At 36.2% G+C, this 12,384-nt stretch overlaps 1 protein-coding gene across 5 annotated transcripts in view; it reads left to right on the top strand.

The window, feature by feature from the left end:
- Window positions 1-12,175, top strand: part of Sec16 (endoplasmic reticulum export factor secretory 16) — a 106,745-nt gene extending 94,570 nt beyond the window's left edge. For 3 of the 5 annotated variants that reach the window (XM_083144420.1, XM_083144416.1, XM_083144417.1), the window contains 2 exons: window positions 2,001-2,078; window positions 11,220-12,175. In XM_083144420.1, the coding sequence (XP_083000546.1) occupies window positions 2,001-2,078; window positions 11,220-11,360 (219 nt within the window). In that variant the 3' untranslated portion in view covers window positions 11,361-12,175. The remainder of the gene's footprint in view (window positions 1-2,000; window positions 2,079-11,219) is intronic. The other 2 variants (XR_014444003.1, XM_083144419.1) reach the window with 2 other exon arrangements.
- The last annotated feature ends 209 nt before the right edge of the window (window positions 12,176-12,384 follow it).

Here is a 12,384-nt window from a genome sequence, read left to right as displayed (position 1 = left end):
TTAAAACACCAAATCAATCAATCAATCTACGAAGCAGGTGCAGAAAACTTGTAGTGTTCCTTCAAATTATTGCAAACTCTGTATGCTTGAGGAACAATAACAAAATAAAGTTATCAGTCAAAAGTTTGTCAATGTTTGTTTATGCACAGTTAGGTTAATCGGGGCAGGGCCTACAGTTTAAAGTGGAATCCGAACCACTGTGTGGCTCCACTGATGATCAAACCCGGGACCCCTTGATTAAAAGGTAACAAGTGTTACCACTTGCCCATCAGGAAGGCCCCTAAGTTAAGAGTAAACAGTAACGTAGTGCTAAATTCATATAAAATTAATTTTCCATATCACACTGCATATTGTATTTGATTCTAACCTATTAAATGGTGGAATTCTTGTATGTAGTTGTATGTAAGGGAGCATGTATATAAGTTGTTTTAGATTTGAAATGTAGAAATTCTTTCATTTATGTTATTTGGTTGCCAATTATAGTGAAAGCAAAGTGCACTTTGTGTGAATAGTGAGGATAGTTGGAAGCTCTGAACAATTTACTAGTCCTGTCCATATCGTACCTGTGTCTTACTCAAACATATGCATAGAACTGACCTATTTTGTGTGTTTGTTAGTCTTATGACATACAAATGTAGGGGGTTGTGAGTTTGAATCTCAAATAATTCTGGGATATATCTTCTCATTAGTTTTTCAATCATTTTATAAATCATCACTTGTCGTTATCAAATTGACCTAGAGAAGTAGACAATAATTGTAGTATAATAAAATACATGTAAAATGAAGTTGATGTATAAGAATTCTTGTTATTTTGCAAAGGAGCACTATTTCCTCCAGTTAAGAAAATCTTAGTACTAAACAGGTACACGGAGGTGAGATCTTTAGGGTTTTTAAAAATTCTCTTTTCGTGAATACTACTTTGACAGAATGAAAGTATTTGTTAATCAGCACACATGTCTTTTAGAAATTTGTTAGTAATATAGCTAGTTGTTGGTTTTACTAATATTGTATATCCGTCCTATTATAAAAACTGGATAATAATAATAATAATAATTATTATTATTATAACCTGTGCTCAATAGCCCTAGAAGGACCTTGGCCTATCTCCCGACTGCGTCTCCCTCCAACAATCCTACCTAGAGGTGTGGAGATCTTTAACCAGTAATGGGGTGACGTGGGGTCAGAACGTCGAACCCTCAGCCCTTGTAGGAGATTTCCCATACTGGGTTATGCCACTCACTTGTAGCTCCCCACGATGATGGGTTGCCACTGGTCCTATACACATGCCGAAAACCCAGAGACAACCCAAGCAGACTCGAACCCATGCCATCCCGCAGTCGGAGGAGGACAAAATCTGGATAACAGTCAAATTATTTGACAATTTTAAAATTTCTTCTCTTGCCCATCCTTATATACATATTATGTTACCCATATCTTATGGCTTCAGAAAGGAATGTGCATACATTCAGACATATTTTGGTCTCTTCTCATCCCCACAAGACTGTAGACATTCAGTTATATCTTTGACCTCTTTTCCTCTTCAAACAAGATGTTAAACCTTTAATGATGAGTCTCACTAGTCCGACTGTTTAGACATTGAATTAACAGTTTCTATGCTAAGGTCTTTATTGAATAAGCACATTATATACTTAGGACTTTATTGAATGAGCAGATTCTGTACTGCAATCAATAGGGGCATCCTTGGTGCTGACAACTGTACCTTCCCACAAATTTGAAAAGTATGGCCACCATTGTTTAATTTAGTTGATTTTTATGCCAATATTTGCACAGATGATTTCATGTTTTTCTGCATAGCATTTTCTAAAAACTTCCTTTTGCACCTGCTTACATTTTTTTTATGCTTATATTTTTGTGTGTGTAAGAAGTTTTGAAAAGTAGCACATTGGTTGTTTAGATCACAATCTCAAGAAACAGAATGCTTTCAATTATTTTTTTTATGAGCATGACTTTTATTTCTGGTTGGGTGCATTCCTGTGCAGCTTTCAAGATGGAGTTCAGAAAGTTCTCTTTCTCGTGAGGTGCAGTCTTACATGATGCCAAGGAGGGAAGTAGCGAAGGTAAGAAAGCGGGTTTGAACTAATAGACTAGTGGCCTTCTGATCGCTTACTAAAGCACTCTTCGCTCTGCTTCTGCCTTCTCGTCTCTGGATTGCAAGTATTCTTCTGGAACTTCTAATATCTGCCTGTTGCTAGTTGACGAGCTTAGCTTTTTGTATTCTGTGTTCCTCTTCTTTTCTGCACTCAGGTTCTTGAATTAGGTCTAGCATTGCAGGAAATGACAAACACAATGGATTTCCAGAAGGAAATTTTGGGAAATAATATATAAACCTGTTGAATCTGTGCATGAATGTTGTACCTGTTTATCAGTTCTTCATAACAGTTCACATAACCACTGTTGGGTATTTCAAAATTATACAGTATTAAACTAGCATTTACTATTTAATTTTGGAATTTATATTTCCTGAGATAAAAAATGTCCTGCTAAAAAATATTACAGGCTGTCCAGATGAAAGGTACCCAAAATAAAAGTATTACATCTCAAAGTGTGTATTATATATCAGAAAGTACACTCCACGGCAAAAAAGAATCGCCCCCTAGAATCCGTCCCAAGAATGCTCACCATTTTCACTACTTTTTAAAAAATCATATCTCAAAAACTAAAAATGTAAAATATATATATCATACACTGTTGAAAAGTTTGACTCTTCCTCTTTATCTTGATATATATGTTACATTATAACCACATGGCAACCTTGGACGTTTCATCATAAATGATATGAAATGTACTAAAAATAAAAAGTTGACAAGATATATGACATGCAGTGGCGGCGATTGGGTCCCAAAACTGGGGGGGCGGGGCAAGGTGCCAAAACTAGGGGAGCAAAGACAGTATATTTCCCTTTGTAGATAAGATTTAGCATAGTCCGGGGCCATAAGTGGCGAAAATTGGTGGGGGCAACTGCCCCCCCCCCCTTCTATTCGCCGGCACTGTAGAAAAGGGAAGCAAGCATATCACTATTAGACAACTACGCGAACAGAACCGTTATGAGCATTTGCCCACCATCTAGTGGCAGTATGAGGAAACAGTATGTTGTCCAAACATTACTCAGAATTGCTAACTCCGTAAATGTACGGCAAATGACCGTTGAAATAAATTTTGAATTCAACTCGGTATATATACGTGATCCACACACTAGAGAATGTGATTAGCACTCTAAGTGTTAAAATCTTGTTAAAATCTGTTATGGTTGTTCAGCAACATTATGGAATGTAGTACGGATGACTACTACAACGTAAAAGAGCTTTGATTCTGCTACCACAAGCAGAGCCACGATAACATTCAACATGCTTCAGGTAACACGAATGATCTCAAATATTGTCTGGATATTTAACAATTAAGTGAGACTGAAACTTAAACAGGAACAGTTTTCCTTTGGAAGAAGTGTTGTCTCTTAATTTTACTTTTATATTGTATACCTTTCTTCTGGACACTGTATTTTGGGAGCATTGGGCTGTGTTAACATTAACCTTTGATTTGATTACCAGTAGATCTCATATAACCCAACAAAAATCTATTTGGTAGTAATTTATATCGAAAAAAATTGGTATGAAAAGATAATAGTAAGTCTTTAAGCTTTCTTGGTGACGAATGATGAACGGATTCTCTCGGACTATCAACCAGGTGAGTTCTGGAGAAATTCTGGCTTTCGAGAGATATCATTCTCATCTTCTTCCCTGATGAGAGATTGACTTTAGCTTTCTCCAGAACTCACCTGGTCGATAGCGCAAGGGAAATCCATTCATCAATCTGCTTTTGATGCAACTGCAACAAACTGACACTTTCAGAGTTGTCAAAGTATTCTTTTTGTATAAAAAAGCGTTCATTGATACATTAATAGTAATTGTCTATTGATTTAGATAACTCACAAACATATTTTGCATCTTTAACAAAAGCCCAGAATAAATGATCATAAATGGTGGCTGTGAGGCACTAAAATTGATAGTCAGTTAATATCCAGGGTGAGTCAAAAGTCCCTGACCACCCCTTATAAAATGAAAGGGAGAGTAGATTCCAGCAATTGATCATGGTAGTAATATGTTAGGCCTAGGGGGAAACTTTTTGGTGCATGTCATGACAACGTCCGCCATGTTGGTGACCACCATCTTTGATCCAATTTCATTTCTTCAAATGGGAAGGGGGAATTTGTTCGGCCTTGGTCAATGGCATGGTTCAGCACCTGCAAATGATACGTAATTATCACTTTCATATGCCCATAACTTCCTTGTCATTAAAGTTTTCATAAATCTGACATCACCACTGAATTCCTGGTGAAATTCTAGCCCAAAACTATACCACACATGCCCCCTTCCCATTTAATGAAATGAAGTTGGATCCAAGATGGCGTACGTTGTCATGACATGCACCAAAATAGTTTCCCTCTAGGCCTAACATATTACTACCATGACCAATTGCTGCAATCTACACTCCTTTTCATTTTATAAGCGGTGGTCAGGAACTTTTGACTCACCCTGTATTTTTTTTGCAAGTAACATTGGACTTTTATTATTTTATACAAGCATTTATAAACAATATTCAACTCTTATAACCCTACCCCTTCCTTGTAAAATTTCATAATTCCTGGACCCCCAATCCCCAAACATCTTGTGGGAGCCAGGAACTGTGGTCATTGTTGATTAGTCTTCACTCGCCTGTACTGGCATCTTTGTCCAGCTTGTCCTTGTCTAACAAATCTCCTGAGGTAGATCTGCATAGGTAATTATTGCACTATACTCATTTGCAGTAGAAGTGTCTTAGAGTTGAGCCAAGCTTTCTTCCAGCACAGGACCTTTCTGATAGTTGTCGCGTAAACAGCTGACTAGGCCTACCGCTGCCCACCTGTTTGGGCAATAAGTGACAATCCTGGAATCCCTTTTTCCCCGAAAGCAGCCAGCAGGGAAAGATAATTTTGTCAATGTGTGATTGGTCCGGGTGTAGGCATGATGCAAGGTCAATTTTGCCTGATGCTTTGTCGCTCCTTTATGCCCAACCTTATTCTTCACCGGGAGGCTGCTGACCAGTACAGGTGAAGGGTGGTACACAGGGAAATTAATTGAGTTCCCTTTGCCAACAATATTATAATGGTCTGCTGCAAGACTTGCCCACCATGAGCTACATGTTGCACTCCCTAGCCTGAGAATTCTTGAGTGTGAGAGAGAGAGAGAGAGAGTATGGGACTATGTTCGTTCCCTTTTCCAAATCTTTTATCGCTTGAACTTTCAGCATTTTAATGTCAGCCATTTGACTTGCTGAACCTTCCAGTCTTCTTTGGATCTTTATTAGAAGGAAACCACCTCTAAGCTGCAAATACTTTGGTTTGTAGACCTTCATTGACAAACTTTCCAACTTCGAGTTGTTTCTTTAGTAAACTCTTTTGGAGCTTTGAAACATGGGTGGGATCCTTAATAAGACTGGACATGTTGGACGACAACTTAACACATCCAATCCCTTTAGCTAACCTCAACTATGACTGAGACACTTGTACTTAAGGAAAAGGAGGTAATATTGTTGCATGAACAGAAACTCATTGTTCCAGGTAGATACTGACATATCATCATGACAATATTCTTATATTAACAATAAAGAAATACACAGACTTAAAGAATAATGATATCATAAGTTTAATTAAAGTATCCATATATTATATTAATGGCAATCCATATGAGCATAATCCTCAGGAAAATTCAATGGGTAATATACAGAAAGTACTAAATACTAACACTGCAATCCTAATTACTAAAACTGTTGTAATTCAGTCTCCTGTCTGTATTAATCTTGATTACTTTGTGTGTTTGTTTTGTTTATTGTGCCCTCACGACTTCCATGTTAAAAGGTCTCGCTAATTTTACTACTGAGTGATTCAGGAATTAGATTGTTCTTTTTTTTGGTATCCCATTTATTGTCTCATTGCATTATTTGGAAAGCTGCTTGATTGCTTTCTGTTTATGCAATACATGTATTATAATTTTTAATGCATATTTTACTTAACCTGCTGTAGTTGTCACTTATAGAGTCATATGTGGATATGTGACAAAATTTCAAGGAAAACTAACTATTTTACAGTAGAGCAGTTACGTGATATAAATTTTTATGCACTCACTGAGAGAAGCTTGTATATTTTTCAGGATCTTGTAACAAAAAACATACCATGTGGGAAACAGGGAAAACTGTTTTTTTATTGGTAGGGTAAGCTTTCCTGTAATTGGCACTGCCCAGTTATTTGGCACGTTGAGGAATATTTGTAGAAATTAAGATCTGTGTGAAACTGGCAACATTGGTCTTGTTCCCCCCTTGTTGGCCTGTCTTCCGTTGATGACATTTGCAAGCTGCGTCTATTTCATTTGTTATTTCTTGTGGAAAAAATCGCATATATCTGGAAGGCTTTGTGATTTTCATGAAAAGTTTATAAAATACCGAAACCCAAAAAATGTACTGATACAATATGTGTAATTCATTTTTTTCCAACTAGTTTCTCTTAAAGTGCCAATAACTGGTATGCTTACCCTACCATGAAAGTTAACTACAGTATATAACGCAGAGAAATGTAAAAACAGTTCGTCTTTGTTTACACCTATTAGGTCTGAGCCGTTATCATAGTATTCACATTCCCTGCACATACTTTTAATGTGTATGTTTAGTAGGGATGGGACCGATTAATCGGTACTCTATCAGTTTCGACCGATATACGCATATCGGTTTATTGGTAAAATTACCGATTATTTTACCGATCCAATATATCGATAAATATCTTATAATTCAGTGCAAAATTCTGCCATTTTGTTGTAATTTTTATGGATAATCTCGATGCCCTACTTTTTAAAAAAAGTAATTGTCTAAATATTTAACTTCTTTTGCACTGCAGTCACCTGGAAACACATATTTATTAAGGAGATCAATGAACATTTCAGGTTCTTCATGGACCATTTCTAATTTTATATCGGATCGGTAGAATATCGGTTATCGGTATCGGTAAATTTTATATCGGTACTTTATCGGTATCGGCCAAAATTTCATATTGGTCCATCCCTAATGTTTAGAAGCATTCACATTATATACATACATATCAAAGGAAAATGTGTGCATTTCTTTTACGGAGCTTTTCCTGATAGTAATTTTTAACAAATACCGAATGCATTACATTAACAAGCATTATTTACACATATAGCTTGTAACACCACATTTTGAGTTGAGCATGTTTCTTATCAGAGAGCAGGAATGCGAGAGAAAACATAGCACATATAAAAATAAAACTTAAAATATCTAACATTTTGTTTTTGTGTGTGCTGTGTTTTTTCTGTGTTCCTGCTCTCTGACAGCTAAAAAGTACAAAAGTGTTAGCTAATTCAGTGGTTGAGTGCATTAAGTGGTCGACTTTCAGTCCCCCCACCAACTTTCCCGGTTCAAGTCCCAAGCTGATCATGGGTGTTCTTTGTGAATGTCTTTTCGTCAGTTTAATTTAATCACTCATCCTCATCATTGCAATAAGGTGTCAATGGCAGAAAAGCATGGTGAAATTTTTGATGGAGTGATAAAGTATATAGAAAATAAAATGATAGATGGATATTGTCTGATTAATATTGTAAACTAATAATAAAGAATCATTGTCACTATTATTCAGGGAATTATGATAACTAAATTGCTTGAAAGCGGTGGTGACTAAATAAAAAGTAAGCATATGTGTTTGTACGTACGTAGATGAAAATAGTCTTAATTCTACAAATGAATATAATTACAGTAGAGCGTCGATTGTCCGAAGTAATTGGGGGTCATGGGTGTTCGGAAAACTGGTTTGTTCGGATAATCGAACTGTACATGTTTATTTGCCAAAAAGAAGTACTGTACAGTAAATTTATTCATAAAAACAGGCATCTCTTTAAGTATTACAAAGTAATGTACAAAGGCAACTTTAGTAGGAATATATAGTATGTGGTACAGTTTATTAAACAAAAATATGTACATATTACATACGCATTTTGCATGAACAATACACACAGTACACAAAATTAACGTTTAAAAAAATCCTTTATTTTGGTCAGCAGCGCCTTATAAAGGCCCCATTAGAAGCAATGTTCCGCCAGCGGTGGCTCAGTGCGGCGACTACTGTGGGAAACTTGGTTTGGGAGTGAGGGGGATGATGGACGGTAGGGTGGGAGAGTAACAGGTGCGAGCGAGTACTCAGTTCGGTTAAGCGGTCGTTCGGTTGACCGACGTTCGGATAATCGACGCTCTACTGTATTCATTGAAATAAATGTGAAGGAATATAAAATATCATATTTCCTTGTCATTTGTAAAATTATCTATTCCGGCCCTTTTATTTATTTCATGTATACATTCATGAGAAATATTCAATTTCCATATCATATTTTTTAAATTACCCCTTCTGGCCCTTTTTTATTTCATGTATACATTTATGATCATTTTGTAAATGTGTTTGTGTGTGTGGAAAAGACTTACCTTACACAGTTTGTCAACATTTTCTACATACTACCAGTTATTGAATAACACTTGGAGAATATAAACTAAGGTGTCAGAAATGTTAATTTCATTGTACTTGTAATTACTGTATGCGGGAAAATATTAAAATGTTTGTGTTGAAGAGAACTTAGAACTAAGAAAGTAATAAGTTACAGAAAGTAGCAAATCCATGGACAGACAAAAAAAAATGAAAGTGTGTGAAATAACTTCTTTTTTTTTTTTTTTTAAGGAGAGACATATGCTTGTGTACGAAGTCATACATTTGCTTACGTAGAGTATAAAGCTGTAGCATTATGCCAGCAGAAAAGTAAATATGATATTCAACTCATGTAATTATATTTTCTGGTAAAAATTTATGACAATAATCATTATGTGGCATGTAGGTACAGCATGTTTTATTATAGTTTTAACTTGGCTGTTTATTGTAGAGAAATAATTGTTTTGTTCGTCTTGTAGGGCTTCTTGCAACTAGACATACATATTGGTTGGAGAATGCATGTTTGTAAAACTTCAATACCACTAACATTTTTGTTTTCATTCAGAAATATTTTTGTAATAATGTGTGTAGTGCCATGTGCTGGGAGATGTAAACTCTTATCTTGAGAGGTATTAAAAGAGTAAAGAACAACATCAGACTTACCTCCTGCTGGTAATACCTTCAAGATAATTGTATGGATGAATTGCATATTGGTATGTGATAAAAATGTCATATTTATATATTAACATAAATATTCCCATCCTGACAATTACGGAAGGTTGTTCATGATATATCTGAACTACTTTAAAGATGAAATGCCATGTGCTACCACCACGGGTGGTGTTCTAGCGGACAACCAGCATTGTGGACTCACCCTACGTCGGAGTTTCTATTGTAGCCACATGAAGCCCCTTGTAAAAGTACAGTAGTGACCAAAGTTGCTCTACCCCTTGCCATCGTTGTTACGGTACATAATCAACCAAATGAGACCACTGCCAGTGAGGTAAATGCACGCTTTGTCCATTGAGACCACAGTCCTTCATTTAGACCCTGCCAGGTGTCTTTCATAGACTGTTCTGCAGTTGTTCCTGGATTTGGCAGTGTGGAACGGGAAGAGGTAGTGCACGTGGACCTTACAAACACACTGCAGTCCAAAACGATTTATTATAGATAATCATGTTCACAGTGGAAGGAGCCATATGCACCCTCCTGACTATCCCTCGTTGGATTGGTGGATTTTCCTGGCATGCCATTCTCCGAATCAGAGCACAACAGGCGATACTTTTGCTGGTGTAGGCGATTGTTGACCAACGGACCCCTGTTGTGTGTCTTTCACAGTGGTTTTCCCGATGGTCAAACCATTCTCCTGGCACTGTTTGTTCGTGCGAGAAATGTGCATGGAAAAGGGCCATGATGCACCCTTCACTTTTGGTGCCATTTGACAGCTACATGCACGACACTCAGCACCTGCAATCTACGATTCAAGATGGATAACAGCAGCTGCACCATCACTCCAGCTAAAACCCACAGATGGTGGTGACATCGCAAAGTTGTTCAGATATAGCCCGAACAACCTTCTGTAGCCAAAAGTGGCAGAAAAGTAAAATAAAGCAAATAAATAAATATGAATTAGTAGAGGCACATATTTTTGGTAAATAAAAAAGCAAAATTTCGGTACAAAAACTGAGTCAATTTCGGGTTCAAAAGCGGTAAATAAAATGAAATATCGGTGTTATAGCGGTGAAAAATTGGATGGAAAGTGGTATATAAAAAGACATTTTGGTTTTAAAATTGTGAATATAATCCTAAATTTGATTTAAAAACTACACTTATTCCACAGAATTAACATTTCACTTCTAATAGCACATTTATGTAGTTATCAGAGTATTAAGTTTATTTCTGTGTAAAGGAGTCCATTTTTGCTTCTCCAATATTAACAGCAGAATTAATCAATTTTCCGGGAATTGCATAACTCACAGGATACTTCAGACGTCAGAAAGTGTTGCGTCGGTATATAAATGGTAAATTTCGTGTTTAAGAGTTAATTTCGCTTTTTGAAGTTCATTTCGCATTATTTCGTGACAAAACATGGTCACAAAATGCATCTCACACCTTTCAAAAACATGAAAAATTAACACTACAATGTGTTTTTTCAAATTTCGTTTTTTCGTCAAAAACGAAATATGCATGCCCCTATGAATTAGGCATCTTCTAAGCCCTAGAATTTACAATTATATATTTCAGTCTAGTTAGCATAAGAGTCTATGTGCTTGCATTTGGTATTGTATTTATAGTTTTGATCTTATGTGCTAAGATCACCAAGGAACAGAAGTTACATGTAAAATCTTGGCTATATTATTTTTTAGTGATATGCCTGTGTGTAAGGGAGCTTTCAGACTGAAATGACAGGTGGCACAGGGGTTTGACAACTACAAACTACACAGACTGGACTAGGCACTTTCTTTTCCAGTCTGTAAGAAAAACATTTACTACCAACAGGTCATGACACAATGCATGGTGTTGCGAAAGTGGACCAGTCTGAATGACACATAACAACACACACTCTTTGTCTTGTCACTCTGGTACAAAAGGTTGCATTTTTCCTAAGGTTTCATCTTGTCACTTGGCATTTTTGGTCTGAATGCTCGCTTAGAGAACAGAAGAGTACATCATTTTTTTCATTTTCCAGGAAAATATGTCTACAGCAACAGGCCAAGATGAGTCCTTCTCCACTGGGGGACCAGTGATGTACAACCCCTCTCAGTTCTCACAGTCGTACGGATCAAAAACTGGTTCATTAGGCCGTAAACGATATCCACATAAAATGTAGAAGTTATAGGAGCCAACTTCATAGTGTTTGGGGAAGATCACAAGAAGGGGCAACATAGTGGATTGTTACTGTTATACCCATGAAATCATTGCTGTCTCTTTTACTCAAAAACAAATGAATTTCCCCCTTTTATAGAATTGAGTGATACCGTGTGATAACTACAGAGTTAATTTTGTATAAATTATGTGATGATAGTGGTGAAGTGCTTCATTCCAGTGCTTTTGTTATCAAATGCATGTTTTGAAGTGGGGGTATTAATTTCAGTTGGTGTGTCAAAAGCAAAATGCAATTTTTTTAAAGTACTTGTTAACGTGGAACTATCAATCTTTGAGAGAACTTCGTTGATATTGCAGCATAATAATTCTAATATGGATGAATTAATATTGTATATCCACTATTGCATAATATTGTGTTGCATTTTGTACAATCACTTACAACTCTGTATACCTATGTTTTAAATTTTAAATTAAGATAACAAGGAGGGGAGGGGGCTGTTGGTTTAATTTGTCAGCAGTAGTTCACTTATTGTAATGCATACTTGTACATTGTTTTACCAGAGGATTATTTTTTTCTTAACCACACAAGGAGCACATCAGTTCTGGCATAATATTAGTTGATATAGCTGGAATTATATTGTCCTATTTATTAAAGATATATATGTATATGTGTACGTTGTTCATTGCTCCATGCATGTATTATTGTGTAAATATTGTAAATGATGATAGTGGTATTGTGGAACATAACACCTTGAATTGGTTGTGTTGAAGGTAAGTAGTCAGTTGTATGCATGGGATTGTAAAATAAATTTCTATGGAAAAAGTTATTTTTTGTTGTTTTTGCTTCTACTTAATGATAGATAATATTAAGATAATGATAATGCACATGCAGACAGCCTACAATAGCAGGAAATACAGGGACCAAAACATATTCACAGTAATAACTGCAAATACAAACTTCAAATCTTTTGCCGCAGGACAATTTTGTATTGCTCCGGATCCATACAGGTAGTGGAGTTGTTTTTTGC

The sequence above is a fragment of the Lepisma saccharinum genome, chromosome 23, assembly GCF_977018435.1.
Source record: "Lepisma saccharinum chromosome 23, izLepSacc3.1, whole genome shotgun sequence".
Taxonomy (NCBI): domain Eukaryota; kingdom Metazoa; phylum Arthropoda; class Insecta; order Zygentoma; family Lepismatidae; genus Lepisma; species Lepisma saccharinum.
Note: the sequence above shows the minus strand (reverse complement) of the source record. Positions and strands in the feature narration are given on the sequence as shown.